General features: G+C 35.5%; 1 protein-coding gene across 1 annotated transcript in view; it reads left to right on the forward strand.

Annotated features, from left to right (window-relative positions):
- The window catches only part of ZCCHC2 (zinc finger CCHC-type containing 2), an 87,787-nt gene that overhangs the window by 62,150 nt on the left and 5,601 nt on the right, over nt 1-20,036 (forward strand). The window contains 4 exon segments of the mRNA XM_020995701.2: nt 4,323-4,458; nt 5,870-5,934; nt 6,261-6,355; nt 18,017-18,145. Coding sequence (XP_020851360.1) covers nt 4,323-4,458; nt 5,870-5,934; nt 6,261-6,355; nt 18,017-18,145 — 425 coding nt within the window.

The following is a 20,036-nucleotide window of genomic DNA, read 5'->3' on the forward strand; positions in this document are numbered from 1 at the left end:
CAGCTCTAAAAATCTGATCCTATAATTCGTTTTAAGGAAGCTCCAAAGTAAGTCATTGATTAGAGGGCCAACCTTGGAGTCAAGAAGACCCATGTTCAAGTCTACTCACTGACATATAATAGCTGTGAGAACACAGGCAGGTCACTTAATCTCCTAGTCAGTGTCCCAGGCAACATTTAAGTTGCAGATTTACTTTGTTTGGAGGATATTGTTACCTTGTGTGAGTCCCATATCAGTAAAATCCCAAACTTACTCAAAAAGTTATTTTATTTATTTATTTAGTTTGTTTGGCTAGGCAGTGGGGTTAAGTGACTTGCCTGGCGTCACACAGCTGGTAAGTGCTATGTGTCTGAGGCCGTATTTGAACAGTCCTCCTGAATCCAGGACCGGTGCTCTATCCACTGTGCCACCTAGCTGCCTCTTTCTTTTTCTTTCTTTCTTTCTTTCTTTCTTTCTTTCTTTCTTTCTTTCTTTCTTTCTTTCTTTCTTTCTTTCTTTCTTTCTTTCTTTCTTTCTTTCTTTCTTTCTTCCTTTCTTCCTTTCTTCCTTCCTTTCTTCCTTTCTTTTTCTTCCTTTCTCTCTCTCTCTCTTTCTCTCTCTCTCTTTCTTTCTCTCTCTCTCTTTCTCTCTTTCTCTCTCTTCCTCTCTTCCTCCCTTCCTCCTTTCCTCCTTCCTTTCTTTCCTCCTTTCCTCCTTTCCATCTTTCTTTCTGTCTTTCTTTCTTCCTTCTTTCTTTTTCTTTCTTTCTTTCTCTTTCTCTCTCTCTTTCTCTCTCTCTCTCTCTTTCTCTCTCTCTCTTTCTCTTTCTCTCTTTCTTTCTCTGTCTCCCTTCCTCCTGTCCTCCTTCCTTTCTTTCCTCCTTTCCGTCTTTCCGTCTTTCCGTCTTTCTTTCTTTCTTTCCGTCTTTCTTTCTTTCTTTCCTTCTTTCTTTCTTTCTTTCTTTCTTTCTTTCTTTCTTTCTTTCTTTCTTTCTTTTTCTTTCTTTCTTTCTTTCTTTCTTTCTTTCTTTCTTCTTTCTTTCTTTCTTTCTTTCTTTCTTTCTTTCTTTCTTTCTTTCTTTCTTTCTTTCTTTCTTTCTTTCTTTCTTTCTTTCTTTCTTTCTTTCTTTCTTTCTCTCTCTCTCCCCCCAATACCAGTCAACAATAAAATTTGTCAGGTGCCTACTGTGTACCAAGCACTATGCTAATTGCTAAAAATACAAAGAAAGGCACATTCAGTCCCTGTCCTCAAAATGTTCACATTTGAAAGAGGGAAGATAGCATTTCAAAAACATAGGTACATGATATGTACAGAGTAGAAGAAAGGTAATCTCAGAGGAAAAGGTAATGGCAGCTTAGAGGGACCAGGAAAGACCATATGCAGAAAATGAGATTTGAGCTAAGTCTTGAAGGAGGCCAGAGAAACAAAGACATGGAAGTAAGGGAAAATAGTCCACGCATTTGTGACAGCCAGTAAAAAAGCGTGGAGGAGTCGGGGACCCTTTAGCCTCCTTAGGCCAGTCATTCCATTGTCCTCCTTCCATTCTCTGTCTGATAACCTTGGGATGACTCCACTCCAAGACCAGACCTCTAGAGAGGGTGATAACCTAATTGAATTTATTCCTCAGTGATTAACACTCCTTTCTTTACATCCTTCCCATCCCAGGGATTCTGAACCTCCAGTTTCAACTGAAACTGCTCTCTCTGCTAGTTAACAGTGATCCCTTAATTGCTAAATCTGTGGCCTTTTCTCAATTTGCATTCTTTTTTTTTTAACTTTGAAAGCTTTTGACACTGTCAGTCACCTTCTCCTTAATACTCTCTTTTCTCTAGGTTTTCATGGTATTTTGTCCCAATTCTCTCTCTACCTGTTTGACCATGATTTCTCAGTATCCTTTGTTGGATATTCATTCAAACCACACTCACTAACCAAGGCTTTAGTCTGGAACTTTTTCTCCCTATTTCGTTAATATTTTGCTTAGTGATATCATCCATTCCCATGAATTAAATTGATCTGTTTGTCCAAACCTGATGTCTCTCCTGACCTACAATATCACATCTCCAATTGCCTGTTGGATGTCTTAAATTTTGGATGTCCTTGTAGACACCTAAAAACATGTCCCAAACTAAACTCCTTATTATTCCCCCAAAACCCTACCCTCTTCATATTACTGTTGAGAGTACCATCATCCTTCCAGTCATTACCTAGGCTTACAACATAAGTGACATCCGTGACTTTTCACTTTCCCCCATATCCGATCTCTTGTCAAATCCTATTGATTCTGTCTTCATAACATCTCTAGTACAAGCCTCCTTCTCTTCTGACCCCTACTATCTTAGTATCACACACTTGAGCTATTACAATAGCCTTCCCATTGGTCTCTGCCTCAGATCTCTTCCTCATTCCATTCCGTCTTCCACTGAGCCATCAAATTGATCTTCCTAAAGCTTAGGTCTGACTATGTCACACACTCACCAACTCCCCCACAAATAAATTCCAGTGGCTCCCGATTAACCTCTAGGATAGAATATAACCTCAAGACTCCCCTCTAAAAAGTCTCACCAGCCTGACTTCCACCCCAATTACCCCCAATGTGTTTCCTCTGCATCAGGCAATCATCCCTTACTCCAGTACAGCATATGGAATAGGCCTGTTTTGTTGCATCTTTATATCCGAAAACAGAGGCAGCTAGGTGGCACAGTGGATAAAGTGCTGGGCCTGGAGTCAGGAAGCCATGAGCTCAAATCTGGCCTCAGATCCTTACTACCTCTATAACCGTGGCAAGTCCCTTAACCCTGTTTGCCTCAGTTTCCTTATCTGTAAAATGAGCTGGAGAAGGAAATGACAAACCACTTCACTATCTTTACCAAGAAAACCCTAGTTGGGATCACCAAGAGACGGACACAACTGAAGTGACTGAACAACAAATCCTAAAACGTTTAAATTTTGACAAAATAAAATTGTCTTTCTAAAACACCTCATATGATACAGGTATTCAAGCTTAATAGTGCTACTCACCATTTTTTTTTTCAAAGGTAGTGATGACTTGAAGTCAAGAAATTGCCTTTCTGTTTTTATCATTACAATTTTAGGAAATGATGAACATGCTTATACCAGAAGGCTAGAGTATTATAGTATGTATTCACTTCTGAAAAATGCATTTTTACACACTTAAAGTTATTTACAGAACTTTAATTCAATAAATGTCTTATTTTATGGAGGAAAACATTTTATTCCTCTTTCCTTTGGGTATCTGTGTTTAACAAATTAAAAAAAAAACTGGGAGCCCTAGCGATGCTTTTAGGAGCTTCTTTCAAAAGAATGTGTAGTTATAACCTCTATTTATCCGAAAACTTTTGAGGAATACTTAGAATGAATTTTGTACTTAACGAAGAAAATAAATATATAGTGGACTAACTTCTGTGAAACTTTAAAGCACTATATAAATGTGGTTTTTAAAATATACATGTATATATGTGTACATGTATAGACATAGACGTGTATATGTATACACACAGATGTGCATTTTGTGTGTGTGTGTATGTTGTGTGTGTTTGTCAGAAGCTAGTATTTTTAACACAGATCTTCTGGATTTGAAGCCAACTCTCTATCCACTATGCTATGCTGCTTCTCTCAAAATACCAGTTGAATATTATTCCTACAACTTTTATATGTGGGTAATGTAAGTATCTAATGAGAAGGTAGCATGGTGTAGTAGAAAGCCAAGGTTCAAGTCAGCTCTTGGGCCGCATGTGGGTCTTTTAAACTCTCACAGTACCTCAGTAGTTCTCTAGAACTAAAGTTGCCTTTAATACATTTGATGGAGAAACTTTTTTGATATTGTTACTAACCAAATCACAGATCTGGATCCACTAGCCCTTTCTGCCCACAAAAAAAGCAAATAGCTAAACGATGTTTTATTGTCACAGATAATGTGCGTTCCAGACATTTCTATAGTGTTGTAGTTAATTTTTAGAGGATCTTTAATAAATGAACAAACTTAAGATATATTTCATTGTGGAGTAAACATTATATTAAAAAATATAAATTGCCGTAACTTAAGTGCAAACGTTTTTGTTAGGAATCTTTTTGGCATTAGTTTGGATATGAAAATATTGTGACTTTAATAAATAATTGCACTTGTTTCCTATTTTGTTTGAGTGTTCCTTTTTTTTGTATGTTGGGATTTTTAGGGTCTCAAATTATTTTTCTTTAAAAAAAAAAAGAGAAAGATGGAAATTCCTTCCAGAAGGGAATTATATGGTTTCTTCACTCCATGAAAAATACTTAACAAACAAATGTTAAGAACTTTAAAAATTATCACTGCTCTCTTCCTGTGGCAGCACTGTTGGTACAAGTTGTTCCTCATTGGATGGTCTCGCCCTACAACGCTCTGAACAGAATGGAGTGGTTGTGGACTGGAGAAAGAAAGGCTGTGTTCTGCAGCACCCAGAGCACTGCACAGCATTGATAGACCAGGTATGTGACATGCCACCCCCCCAATTGTTAGGTCACAATAAACATTTATATCTGGAAAGAAAGTAAAACTAAAGTGACAGTTTGTATCAGACATTTCATCTTGAAAAAGAACATTGAAGTTTGCCCTGATTTTACACAGGAAGAAGCAGATGAGGCTTTATAATAATTAGTATATAGGGCTATGTAGTGAGAGTGGGGGACAGTGGAGGGAGAGTTCATACAAATTGCACATGACCACCCATACGATAATAGGGCTGTGATCTCATTGGCATGAATACACTCCCTCTGCTGGCATGAATGGCAGCTTCTCTGTGCCTTTTCCCTATTGTCCAGAATGTCTTTCATGGAGGAATCCACCCAATGCCCTGGAAGCCTTTATTGAATGTTTTTAATGTCTCATTGGTATTGCTACCCATTGGTGATAGGAATTTTGAGGCTGATTTGAAGAAGGACATTGTTTTATTAGTACTTAATCTTAGTTTATTAACACCATTTAATCTTCATAAAATAAAGTACATAAACATAGAGGTAACCATGATGTGTTGGAACTGATCTCAGAACTAAAAAGACTTGTTCTAAGTCCTGCCTCTGACATATACTGGCAGTGTGACCTCAGGCGAGTCAGCATTCTAAGTAACTCACTAGGGCTGTACATTACAGATGAGGCACCAACCTACGTTGGTGGAGGGAGTTTTATCTTTAAGGGGTTCCCTTTTTTCAAAAAAGTCACAGGCCTAATCCCTATCTCCTAAAATGTAGGACAAAACAGAGAACTACTTGGAGTCAGATTCCTGATAAAGAAAATACTGAATAGAGAAAGAAGAAAATCATGTATAATTAGTCCAGTTTTCAGGAATAAAAATAGGAAGGCCTGTAACAATTGAAAAGACAATAGGAAACTATTTCTTTTCCTCACTTGTAACACAAGCTGTGGGAACATGATTTTTTTCATTACTGATCCATATTTAAAAATCAAAGTAGAAGAATATTAAGTGTATCAACTAGTTTTAAATTCTGTAATATGGATTAAACTCCATTTATTCAAGGGGACGGTGACTGGTGCTTAGGAAATAGGATAATTTTTTCCTTTGCCCAAGGTACTAAGGCTTTAAATTCAATGATTTGCAACTTTTCTTCCAAACACAGTCAACAAGTCTGTGTACTTCTCTTAGACCAGTCTTAGCCTACATAAACTGTTACTTATTTTATTCTTCTTTATTTTTAGAAATAAGATTCTTGGGAAAAGAAAATGGAACTGATTCAAGAAGGGAGAAGGTGGGAGGTTGGGTGGTAAGGCACAACTAAGAGTTACATATAAATGTTTTGCCATTGCAAGCTAGATTGTCCATAGTTATCTGATTGTGATCAGTCTTCTCTTTTCTGATATATTGTGTTGATATTCTTCTTTTAGCATGCAGCAGATAAATGGAGCTTATCTTCATTAAGCAAAAAGAAAGGAAAACCCCAAATAGAAAAGTAAGTTGTTTGTTATTACCTGTAATGAAGAATGTACTGTAACAGAATGTACCTCCTAACTGATTAGTAGAAAATGTAGCTCATGCATTACTGTGAAACTAGTATTCTTTAGTTGAAGTTGTAAATACTTAAATTTGTCATTTGAAGGTGTCATTAAGATAATTGTATAGGGAAGGTTTGTATAAAACATCCCTCAGATAAATTCAATGTAATGTACAAGGGTAATTTTCTACTTTGTAATTAGAGGCTGTGTGTATATTTGTTTTTTGTGCGTAGCATAAATAATCATTAAGAAATATTTGTAATGTGTGTGAACTTTAATTTAGGGAGAAAATTAAGAAGACAGACAGTAGATTGAACAGTAGAACTAATGGTGTTAGTGTCTCCACACCCCAGCATGTCCGTGGAGGCACAGTGAAAGGTAAGTGGTTTGTTGTTGTTGTTGCTGCTGCTGTTGTTGTTGTTGTTTTAAGTATAAAGTATTAATAAAGATATATCTAGTAATACAGAAATAAAGCTAAAGTTGTGCATGACTTTCACAAGTAATTCTGCCTGCTTAGTCCTTTTAAAGAGACTAAACATGTCCATGATTATATCTAATAATTTAAAGGCCTATATATTTGTGTGTTTTTGTTTTTGATTCATGCATTAAGCCTTTTTAACTGACTACCAATTTTCCATTGACCAATCAGTTTCCTTTAGTTCTCTAGTCTGTACATTGATAAAATTGGTGTGCTCCCTCTACTGGTATCTACTGTCTTACAATTTTTATGTTAAAATAAATCACTAAAATTAGTCTTCTACACATAAAGATTTTTAACAAAGATTGATCCCACAGATGGAGATTTTTTTGTTCTGCAAATTGATTAAGTTTAATTGTTTGGCAATATAGATTTTTACAAATAGTATGAATATTTAGTGTTTAGGGGAGTTGAATACTAAGGAATGTCACATTTTTTTCCATTTTAAAAATAATTGAGTGACTGATAATGTAGACTAGCTTTGGAGGCAACCATGTCCAGTCTAAGAAGTTTGTCTTAACAGCTTTTTTAGCCCTTGTAATGACCCTAGGAGTCCCTATCCCACCTTTCATTTCCCAGAAGACAGGTAAGTTGTAGTATTTTTTTTTCATATTAATGTCTTTTGTTTTTATGTCATCTCATTTCCAATTAAGAATAAGAGAGAGGAAAAAAGCAGTTAAACACCTTTAACCAACATATCAAAAGTATATATATATATGGTGTTCTGAACCCGTAGTCCCATTTCTGCAAAGGTGGAAGGTTTATTTTCTCATATTTTTTTCAGGTAGTCATATTTACACAGGATCCCATTTTGGTTTTTTGTTCTTTTCATTTATTTAGTCATTGTGTATATTGTTGTCTTGGTTCTGCTCACTTTATTTTGCATCAGTTCATATATATCTTCCCATGGTCTCTGTATTCATATTCCTCATTTCTTATGACACAGTAACATTCAGTTAAGTTAAATGTTTTCTGATAGAACAAATACCTGGTGGAAAACTTGAGGATTTCCTGAGACTTCCTTGTATATCTTTTCATAGTATAGGTTAAATGGTCCTCTGCAAAAGTCATAAGTACTCGTCTATCTCTTCTTGATGTGAAAGTGACCTGGGATTCTCAGAGGCTGAGCCAGGGGAACACAAGCTGAAAAGGAATAGAGTACAGGACCAGTGACAGACTGTTGTCCAAGAGCCAACCTGTTTAAGTAAAGAGAAGCTCAAAACCAGAAGATTGATCAAAAAAAAACTTCTCAGTAGTGTGTCCTCAAACAGTGACAGTGATGAAAAACGGGCCAGAGGATGCTAAGAATCAACTATGTTGTTCAACGACTTGCCTGAACAAGTTGACCTATTACTAGAGATACTAAGCAATATCCTACTGACATTTTCATTTTTAATGAAATCAGAAGCCATGAAGGATTTGAAACCAAGACAGTTCAAAGAGTCTCATCAGAAGTGGGAAAAAGGGCAGAGTTGGGTGATCATCTAGTACCAGAGGCGCAAGAAGGAGTGTGATTTCATGGAACATTTAGTCATCTTGCCCCTGCAATGGCTCGTGATCATCTTCTGCAAATAAATAATGTAGATCTTTGCAGCTTGTCTAAACATCTGTTTCAGAGGATGAAAAAATTGGAAAGTTCTATGAAGTACTTAACAGTATCTTTCAGAATATCTTGATATTTATTCAGTGACTTCCATACAAATGTGGGCATAAGAGAGGATGATCAAAACTGTTGGAAAATACAGCTTGGGATTTAAACACACACACACACACACGTTTGTAGGCTGTTTAGAAACCACTTCTTAATATCACTGTTATTTTGTTCACATAGAGAAAACTGGTCTCCAGAGAACTTGGTGTGAGATTCAACTAAGCCAGATAACCTAAGGCATTTTTGGATAAAACTGGAAAGACAAGAAATTGATTTGAAATGAAAGAGAAATCTGCTTATGTTTCTATAGCTATCATATTCTTGTGGGCAGCAGTAATGAAGCCATTTAAGGAGCAGGGTCACTTCTGAAGTCTAAAAGAGCCGTTGGACCTGACCAGATACATAAAAAAAAACCTGTGTTAGAGACGATGCAATTTTAAAGGCACTCAGGAATTAATTTTTAAGCTATCTAAGGGATAGTCATTAGCAGCGACTGGCCCTACTTTATCATCCTTTAAAGTCTTCATGGAAAATAATCATACATTAAGAATATCCTTAATCAAAATGTGAGAAATGGAGCAGAGGTAGCCCTTTGTTGACAATTGTAGTCCACACCTTTAGTTACCTGACAAAGGGGTGTAAATAATTATTTTGCTTTCTATAATTTGGTCATCTCAAGAGGATTTGACTTTTCAGAACTAAGTTATAGCTTTAAAGACCTTCTTCAAAAGGTATCTTTCACCTGTTAATATCAGTCAAGATTCTGTTCTAGAAATGAACACAAAGATAGCTTTATTTAATTGAGATCTCAGATTATTGTTATCAAGTGAAGCATAAAACATATCAAGTGAAGCATAAAACATAATCAAGTGAAGCATAAAACAAGGAGACCCTTACTTACCTAAGGCATTTTCAAGTTTCTGAGAGCAGAATCTAAAAAGGATTTCACATTCTTTATTAAATTTTTAAAAATTGAATTTGTTACTGATTGTGAGGTTCTCCAGATTCACAGTTGAAGTAATATTATTGTTGTTTATCATCAACACATTTATTAAGCACACATTTATGTGTGTCAGGCAGCATTTTAGGTTCTGGGGATAAAAATATAAAACTGGAACAGTCCTTTCCCTCAAGAAGCTTACATTCTGCCGGGGGAGGCATGTTCATAGATGGGTAAATGGAGATTATAGATAGACTGTGAAGTGATTTGGAATACATACTGGGGGGAATCATCAAAGCTTTCTTGAAGGAAGTGGCACTTGATTTGAACCTTGAAGATAAATAGGGATTTCATGGAGGACAGCCTGGGCAAAGGCATAGAGACAAAAGACAGAATGCCTTTTATAGGCAGCATAGCATGCAGGCTGATCTGCCTATCCTTCAGAAAATAGGGTGGGAGTAGGGAGAAGACGAAGGAGAGTATGAGTAATCAGCCTAAAAAGGTAGTTTGGAGCAACATTTTGAAGGGATTTAAATGCCAAACAAAAGATTTTGTGTTTTATCCTAGAGGCACTAGGGAGCCCCTGAAGCTTGTTGATCAGGGGAATAACATAGTCATACCTGCACTCTAGGAATATATATTTGACAATTATATGGAAAATAGAAAGAATGGATAAGAATGACCATTAGGAGACCATTACAGTAGTCCAGGCCAGGCAAGAGGTGATGATGATCAGAGCTAGGGCATAACAGTATTGAGTTGGAAGGCATAAAATCTCCTTATTGATGGGATATGTGGAGGAGATAAAATGATATTTATAGAGTGTAGATGAAGCTTCAAATCTCAGTTTTTAGAAAAATGGTAGAACCCTTGACTTACGGAATTTAGGAGGGTTTAGATGAAAAGATAAACTTGATTTTAGACACGAGTTTAAGATGCCTGTGTCTATCCAGATGGAAATGCCCATGAGAAAATTGAACTGGAGTTTTGAAGGGTCTGCACAGAGATGAACAAAGCTATCTCTGTGGTGCCATGTCTCAGTAGAATCATCAGAGCCCAAAGGGTTGTGAAGAGATTGGAAGAAAAAAGTGATAATTGTATATTGCCCCAGATCAAAGCCTTTTCAATGAAATCTGTAACATCGCTAAAACATCTACAGGGAAAAACAAAGTGTAAGAAAAAGCACATTATTTAGATTTTATAACAGGTAGCCCACTATTTAATTAATGTCCTAGTATAACTATCTTGGGTGATGAACTGGATATGAATTGAATAGGACATAACAGCTGGATCATGTTTGAGAGTTGTTGGCTTCAGTGATCCTAAGTTGCTTGCCGCATTAATCAGCAAACGTTTAGCATCTTCTGTATCCTGGGTGTTGGCAGCTATGTTAGATAAGATTTCTGTGCCCAGAGTTAGGGAGAGTTCAAATACAGCTTCAGACACTTAGTAGCTGTGTGACCCTGGCAAGCCACTTAACCTCTGCCTCAGTTCCCTCAACTGTAAAATGGGGATAATGATAATGATAGCATCTACATCCTGGGATTGTTATGAGGATCAAATGAGATATTTGTTAAGCACTTAGCATAACACCTGACAAATAGATGTGTAATGAATACATGTTTTTTTCCCAAGCTTCAGAAACAAGAAAGGGAAGAAATAATGCTTTCATGGAGCTTACATTCTATCAAAAGCTTAATTTTTTTTTTAATACCAATCTTTTTCTGGCAGTGCAATATGGCTATAAATCATGCAGTACAATTACTTCGTATCAGTCAATGTTGTAAGTGATTTAAAGGACATGGAAAGATAACAAGGGGTAGATAAAAGAAGGTTGTAGCATATAAACAATTTTTTTTAACATGAAATATAGCTCAAGACATGACTGTGCACATTTGGCCAAGACAGATGCCTGAATGGAGGCAAGCAGCTCAGCTCCCATAATCTATTCCACTGAAAACCTAAAAATAGTGCCAGAATTAAGTAATGATCAAGAAAATGAACAAGTAATGACAGAAAGTTATTTTATCTATATCAGAATTGTACAAAAAGTCAACCAGAAGCCCACAAGCAAGGGGGGAGGGAGTTCACCAAAAAAAACTAGTGTTAAGCAAATGACATGAAAGACTCTCACTGTGTAAATATAAACTGGGCCAAACATTCCTGCAGCTTTCAAGGCTAGAGGTCTCAAAGGTAGAGGGCTCCCACTAGAAAGCTCCAGGATATAGTCTGAAACTCAAAGCTTGGATCTTGGAAGGGGCTGGGAGCAGGAGTACTGAGATTGGGACACCCTATGCTTGAGGTCTCCAGGGTATCCCTAGCACATAGTCCTGAGTTGCCATAGAAGACCTTGGAGATCCTGAACCTTAAAGGTCAAGGGGAGCCTAAAACCTACTAACTCTCCAAGCATAGATATTCTTTATAAGGGTGGAGGTTAGCATAGGAATTCAGGTAACCCAGGTACAGGCAAGTAAAGAGGGATGGTTAGAAGAATGAGTCAAGGAACAACTCTTATGATGTCAGGGGTGCCCAAGTCACAAACCAGGAAAAAGATAAGAACTCCACAACATCTGAAAGCAAAACCTTAAAAGAAAAAACGCAGTTTGGCCACAAGATCGATTAGAATTCTTTAAAAAAATGAAGCAAGAAAAATCTTTAAAATAGTTTAAATGAAATGAAGGCTTTGGTGTAAAGATTCTGGGGGAAAAAAATAACAGCTTATTACAAGAGATAACAGAACATTCCCATGTTAAGACTCCTTGAAAATTAGAATAGACTAAGTAAAAATTATTTCATTAGACAAAAAGAAATATTAAAACAAAGTCAAAAGATTAAAACAATAGGAGAAAATGTTAAGATTTTACATCAAAAATAATTGACCTAGAAAACAGACTAAGAATAATTTAAGAGTCATTGGACTACCAGAAAGTCATGCCCCCTCCCCCCCTCAAATAGAAGAGCTTGGCTATCAAAGGAAAAACACTGTGAGAGAGTTTAAAGTACAAAGAAACCAGTCAGTGTTTAGCAGCTACCACTTTAAAGGAGCAGAGCTCATGGAATATAGTAATCTGAAAGGCAAAACAAAAAGGGTTACAACCAAAAATTCAATAAACATTTATTAAACACCTGCTGTGTGCCCAGGCGCTGTGCTAAGTACAGGCCTACAAGGGAAACAGGTTGAGGAATGGACCTTTAATGAAATAGAGGACTTCCAAGAATTCCTAATGAAAAGAGCTGAATAGAAACTTTGAAACATAAATATGGGAATAAAGCAGAGCATAAAAAGGTAATACAAATGAGGAATTTTTTAAAAAAGTTTTGTTTGTAATTGGGAGAGATGTCATCAGGCGTCAGGGATTCAAGTAAGCAGGATAAGGAGTACTTTAGATACTTTTTGGTTATAGGAGAAAGGAAAGGGGGAAGATAAACTAGAGAATAAAGAGGAGGAGTGGGGGAAATTATTACCACACATAACTGGGGGACACATACAAAGGAAGAGAAAGTGGGCATTACTGAAACTTCTTAACTGGTCAGAGCAGAATAGAGCATACACAAATACATACCCAGTAAAGAGTTTGATGTAGAAATACATTAAGTTAAACATGAAGGAACAGAAAGGGGGGAAAGAGAAACAGTAGATTTAGGAAGGCCTTAGTCATAAGCATAACAAAACCTAAACTCAGATTGGGAATTGAGAAGAGTTTAAAAGGAAATAAAAGGGTAAGAATTTGTGATTGGAGAGCTGGGTAAGGGGAACGGAAGAGGAATAAGGGAGCAGAAACTGATTTTGTAGAGCATATTTCTGTTTCACTACATTATTCTTTTCTTTGTAAAGAGTTAAGTGGAAAGCAAGGAGAAGAAAAAGTATTAGAATAAGGTGGAGAGAAATACACAGTTAATGACTGGGAATGGAAATAGGAATGAGACAGATACTCCCATAAGATAGAAGGCAGTAGACAGAGTGGATAAGAAAGCAATATTCCATAATTTGCTGTGTATAAGAAACACATTTGAAACATAAAAAATTCTTATCAAGACCTGGAGGAAATTCTACGAAACAGGGTGGAGGAAGGGAAAGGAGGAGAGTTGTAATCATAATCTCAGAAAAGACAACAGAAAAAATAGACTTAATTAAGAAACAGGGAAATTACATTTTGCTGAAAGATATGTAGAATTGTAAATTGATTCCTCACTTTATTTTGTATTATTTGTCATCTTAATTTACCATGTATTAATGATCAAGTTGCTATGTATTAGTTATTCTCTCTTAATTGTGAACTTGAACTCTGTCTGAACTCCATGAGTTTGTAGCTATTAATTTCCTTTGCAACGTAAGCCGCCCTCTACTCACTAAGTTCCCTTTCTCAGGAGTTTCCAGCCACAGGGGTCTCATTTATATCCTAATCTGTTAGAATTTGTGAGCATGTAAACTGCACGTATCCTGTTCTCCCTCAGTAATTGCCAACCACGGGACTTCCCAAAGGGATGTTAGTCCACCTGGTGATAAACTGAAGTAAATTGTGGTTAAGTGACCTTAGCACTGACCAATCAGAAGTGAGATATGCCTCTGTTGTGCCAGATTGATGTCACTGTCTGTTTTCTTCTGTGTAACTGTAAAATAACTGCCTTGATTGTCAGATGGATCCTTGGCTGTTGAGGAGCCTTGGATCCCATTTATTGGCAATTGCTAACTTTGCTAATAAATTGATCGTGCTTAGACCTCTGTGCCTCAGTCTCTCTTTATCACAGATTTTTATTGCGACAGCTACTGTAGACAATGAATCTATAGTAGTTAATATAATATTTAAAGGAAATACTTAACAAGTTACAAGGAGAACTAGATAATAAAACTATAATAGTGAAGGAATCTCAGTGTACCATGTTCAGAACTAGACAAAAAGTTAATGAGAAAGTTGTCTGTGAATAGAATTTTAGAAAAATTAGATATCATAGATTTTTTATTTTTCACTTATGTAAATTGACCCTGGATTAAGCCATGAAAATCTCACAGACATGCAAAAATATTAAAAACAATCTTTAGTCAATAGAGTCATTGAAGAAAGAATTACATATTAATTGGAGACTAAATAATGCCATCCTAAACGGTAGTGGGATGGTGTCAAAGAGCAAAGTACAGAAATGACAATTTCATTAAAGATAACAATAAGACAAGATACCAAAATTTGGAGGATGTCTGGGCAGTACTTAAGGAAAAATTTGTGTATCTAAATATTTTCAACCAAGGAGAAAAATTGGGGGTGCATTTAAAAAAAACCTAGAAAACGTTTTTAAAACCTTAATTAAACTCCAAAACAAAAATCCCTAAAACAAGGTTAATAACATTGAAAGCTTAAAAATTGAATTAATAAAAATTGGGGCTTTTTTTTTTGAGAGGGAAAACAAAATATTGATTAACTATTGGACTAATTTTGTTTTTAAACAGAAAGAGAAAAACCAAATTATAAGTATTGAAATGAAAATGGAGAAATCAAAATAAATGAAAAAGAAATGAAGGATATTATTAGAAACTTTTGTTTAAAAATTTTTGTGTAGAAGATTATGTGCAAATCAAACTGACAAATGAAATAGATGAGCATTTGCAAAAATATGAAATATACAGATTAAACAACTCAGCTTAGAAAAAGAAACTGAAGCCAAAAATAAAGTCCTGAAGGAAAAAACCCTGGGACCAAGTGGATTTACAAGGAGGGGGAAAAAAAGATTTTTTTTTAAAAGAATCAAAGAACAATTCCAGTAATTCAATTGGAACATTTCTAATATTTGCAAGCGAACTGTGAAAATAAAAAATAATCTTACCAAATTCTCTCTCTGATACAAATATGGTCTTAATTGTTAAGCCAGGGAAAGTCAAAACAGAAAAATAAAGCTGTAAATCAATATCGCTAATAATGCTGCAATATTTTCAAATAAAATTATCACAGAGACTATAGCTTCATATCAAGAAGATTGTACACTATGATCAAATTGAATTTATTCCAAGAATACAAGGCTGGTTTAGTATTAGGAAAGCTATAAAAATAATTGACCATATATTAATAACAACAACAAAAATCACATGATTATATCAGTGGTTGCTGAAAAAGCTTTTGGCAAACTGCATCTATTTCTGGTGGGTTTTTTTTTAAACATTAGGAAATATACAGACCTTTCCTTAACATAGTAAGTTGTATCTATCTAATACCAAAAGCTAGCATTATATGTAATGAGGATAAATTAGTGGGGGCTTTTCCAATAAGATAGGGGTAAATCAAGAATGTCCACTGTTACTACTGTTTGACAAAACGCTAGAAAGGCTAGCTATAGCATTAAGACAAGAAAGATACATCAAGGGAATAAGCATAGGCAAGGAAGAATCAGAGGATATTGATATTATGGTGTACTTAGGGAGCCCTATAAAGAGGCAACTAAAAATATAATGGAAACAATAACTTAAGCAATGTTGCCGAATACAAAAAAACCTCCACATAAATATTTGGCAATTTTGTAAGTTACCAACAAAACTCAGCAGAATGAAAAAAAGAACAATTTTAAAATAAATACAGAATGTAAAATATACTCAGGAAGTCTGCTTACTAAGATATACATAGGAAATAGAAGAATACAACAAAACACTCTACAGAAAAAGACCTAGATATTTGGAGAGAGAGCCATTGTGTGTGGTTATCCCAAGCCAATGCATTAAAAATTGTAATACTGCCTAAGTTAATTTACTTATTTGACTCCCAAGTGATTCATGTCATGGAACTAGAAAAAGTAGTAACTAAAATTTTTTGAACTTTACCACAAAGCAGTGATCATCAAAAACCATTTGATACTAGTTAAGAAATAGAGAAATTGGTCAATAGGACAGATTAAGCGCATAAAGACAGAAACAAATAAACATAGTAGCATAGTGTATAATAATCAAGAAACTCCAACTCCTGCAGTAAGGACTTTCAGCAAAAACTGTTGGGAAAACAGAAAAGCAGTCTGGTAGAAACTAGTTATAGACCAGCATCTCACCATAAACCAAGTGAGGGTCCAAATGGTTACATAACTTAGACATAAAAGTTAACATTATAAACAACTAGACCAGCAAGGAGAATCTAGATTTCACGGAAATCTGTGACTATGAGAAGAGTTAATGGCCAAAAGAAAGGATGGGGAGAGGATCATAGAACATAAAAGAGAGAATTTTGATTAGATAAAATTTAAGTCTTTTACTGAAACAAAATGAGTATAGGTATCATTAGAAGGAAAGCAGCTAACTTGGGGGATGGAAGGAACCTTTGCAACAAGTTTTGCTGTTAAGGATTCCATTCTCAAGATATATGAGCAGCTGTTTTCAAATCTGTAAGAATCCAAGCCATTCTCCAGTTGATAAATGATGAAATATATGAGCAGGCAGTTTTCAAAGGAAGAAATTCAGTATATTAAAAGCTGTATAAAAAAATGCTCCAAATCACTCATAATTGGAGAAATGCACAGTGAAGCATCTCTGAGGTTGTACTTCACAACTATCAGTTCAGAAAAGTTGACAAAAAAAGTAAAAAATGATAAATGTTGAAGGGGTTATGGAAAAACAGACACTTTAATAAATTGTTGTTGAAACTGTGGATCAGTCCAGCTATTCTGGAAGGCAGGTTAGAATTGTGACTCAAAAGTTATTAAACTCTGCATTCCCTCTCACCCAGTGATGTCCCTAACAGGCCTAACCCCAGAAATATTAACCAGAGCAAAACCTCCTGTGAATTAGGTTGCTTTTTAAATCATATTAACAGTAGCAAATGAACAAATTTCTCCAGGATAAGACATGAGTAGTTGCAGTCTGATATAGTAGAGAGCATACCTACAGTAATGAGATTGATGATTCATTTAAGTGTCCCAATTCTGCTACCTCTGTCATCCTGGACAGGTCTGCTAGCCTGTGGGCCTTATTTTCCTCATTTGTAAAATGAGGGAGTTGGATGAGATGGTCTTTTGGTCTTCCCTCTCACAGGGTGGACATGGCATACTGCTCCTTTGCTCAGTGCTGGCCAGGATGCTTACTTGGCCCCAAGAGGGCAGGGGTAACCACCATCTCATTTACCCACAAACTTAGCTGCTTTTCCATTTTTTCAGTACCCTTGAGAGGTTACTTGAACACTTTCTGGAGCAGATTCATGAACACTTTTAGAAATACCTCCTTTTTGCAGATATAAACTTGCCACACCATACTTCTCATTTTTTTTCTCTACTGTACATAGCTGCAAATGCACTTAGTTGCCAACACAAAAGTGAAAATGCGATTACTAATAAAAATCATGAGATTGAAGTTGAAAAAGTTAAATATGTGAATGTTGAGGATTGACTGTATTTTATACTTTAAAACTTAGTCATTGGTGTGTGGGAGCTCTAGATTAACAGGAATAATTCGTAGCATATTGTCTTATATCTAATAGTCATTCAATGATTGAATTAATTTGATTGGATTTGGTTGATCAAAATATTTTTTATCTCTGTCTGGATAAAAGCAAATTTATTGTTACTTCTTGGGTAACAAGTGTAATAATGCTAACTTCATGTATTCCAAAATACCTCTTTAAATGTTAAAAGAGCTAAGTGTTACCTGTGTGTTTAGATAGTTCACTGTATCTATAGATATCAATATCTTCTTAAATAATTAATAAAAATTTTAACCTAAACTTGTCTAAGCTAGTCAGTCCTCAGTGTATGATAAAACATCCTCTTGATCTAATCAAGTAGGCTCCTTTTGTTGAATCGTAAGAATTGATATTTATTAAACTTCATTTGTTTTAAGCTTAGTTTGCCCTTTAATCTCAACAGTGGAATTAAATTCTTTTCTGGGTAAAACAAGTTTTTTAAGTTTGTTAAATATGTTATCTTATATTTCCAGTAAGAATCCAGATAGGAAATTAATTTTGGATCCTTATAGTGTGATAAGATAAAAGATCTTGTCTTTATTTTTAGATCCCAACTTGGATATTGGATCTGGGCACGATACATGTGGAGAAACATCTTCAGAGAGCTACAGTTCTCCTTCTAGCCCACGGCATGATGGGAGGGAAAGCTTTGAAAGTGAAGAAGAAAAAGACAGAGGTTGGATTTGTGGCATGTGTGTCTTGTCTCTTAAAACGGAAACCTGATTGTACATGTAAATAAAAGTTATGGGTTTGTTTTTTCTTACTTTTTTTTTAAACAGTCTGAAGCTCTTGGAAGAAATAGAGGCAGTCTGGAAAAGACTGCCTCTATCAAAATTGGGCTTAGTTTTTTACTGTTTAGTCAATATTTAAGAGTCTAAAACATTCTGAAGCACTTGTATTTTCCTAAACATGTCTGTAGTCATCTTTAGTTTAATTGATTTATTGAACTTCATATTCTTCTCCTCCAATTGTGGATTCTCTTTGAGCATATTGCTTTAATAGTTAGTAGTAAAGTTGCTTATTTTATTATCTTATATATAATCTTTAAAATCTTGCTGATTTTAGAATCTAATATACATTTGTATATGTGATGAAGATGAACAGGAAGAAAGGGTTACCACAGAAGGTAGTGTCAGAAGATACTTGAGGAAATGTGAGAGAATGTGTAATTAATTATTCTCATAACTTGGTTAATATTGGATTGGTTGCATCAATCTGGTGTACCCATTGTCTCTGGGTTCAGAATCTCCTATAAACAAACATTTACCTTCAGATAGATAAAAATACAGTGAAATCTAGATTTCAGCTGTCAAGTCTGATATGGATTTTTCATGTGCAACCTAAAATTTTTCAGTACCCTAATTTTCTACATTCTACAAAGCAATGAAACTGATTTTGTACATTTACTCCTATACGACTAAGATCACTTTAGTTTATCAAAACAGATACTAAATATTATAATAGTTTTTAGAGGACATGTAATAGTTTTGGCTAATGGTGACTGCCTATCTGTATCCTTAGTCTTAAGGTCCTACTACGTGGATATTAACTCTTGTAGTAACTTTTGCCACTTTTTAGACATCTCCCTATACTGCAGACTATATTGGGTAGCCTGCTCATTTGAATATTTTTCTCTTTTTGCCCTTGGTGGGGGGGGGCACCTCTTTACTCTGGAGCCAACCTGTCTGGTTGGCAGACAGGACTTTTACTAGAGGAAAGACAGATCAAAGAAAGCTTATCCAAAGTCAGAGTCTGTGAGTCATGTGATGGGTGGGTTTGAACAGGGATAGGCAAACAGTGTGGGCAGTTAAACCAAGAGGGTAAATTTGAGGGCAGTGCTGTAATTCCAGCCATCTGAGGTTCCACAATGGACATTTAGCTGCCTGCCTACAAATGGTCTACCCCTCATTCGCCTCTCCCCCCCATCTTTGGGGTTAAAACATACATTTCTGTACTTAAGTATTAATATAATGACAACTGACACATTTTACTTTAAGGATTAAGAAGCACTTTTATACGTTTTCATTTGAGCCTCATGAGAATGCTCTGCAGTAGATACTACAGGCAGTATACACATTTTACAGGTGAGGCAACTAAGGCTCAGAGAGGTTGTAACTTGTGCATGGTTACCCAACTAAGTAGGAAGTGTTGGAGGTAGGATTTGAACCCATATCTTCTGACCCTGTAGCCATTATGCCACACTGCCACTCACTTCAAGAATCAGTGATTTCATAGATCTGGATATTTCCTTGACTGATGCAGATTGAAACTTTAATAGAGTACAAATACAGCCTCAAAAATCATAATGTGCTATGTGTATTCTGTAGGTACCAAGCAATTGGATCTTTTGTTTTTCCTCCAAAATTGAGCAAGAAAAAACTTGTAACTAAATCAACCAGGAAAGATTTTACCTTTGCAATAATTTCACCTGTGGTGGTTTTTCTTTTATAATTTAACATCTAATTGATACATTATTGAAATTCTACATTGGTTATTGAATACTGTTTTATCTTCCACAAAAGATGATCATTTCTAGTTGATATTTCTTCACTAATTTGAAAGATACA

Source organism: Phascolarctos cinereus, unplaced genomic scaffold (genome assembly GCF_003287225.1).
Source record: "Phascolarctos cinereus isolate Bilbo 61053 unplaced genomic scaffold, phaCin_HiC Scaffold_4;HRSCAF=312, whole genome shotgun sequence".
NCBI classification, from domain to species: domain Eukaryota; kingdom Metazoa; phylum Chordata; class Mammalia; order Diprotodontia; family Phascolarctidae; genus Phascolarctos; species Phascolarctos cinereus.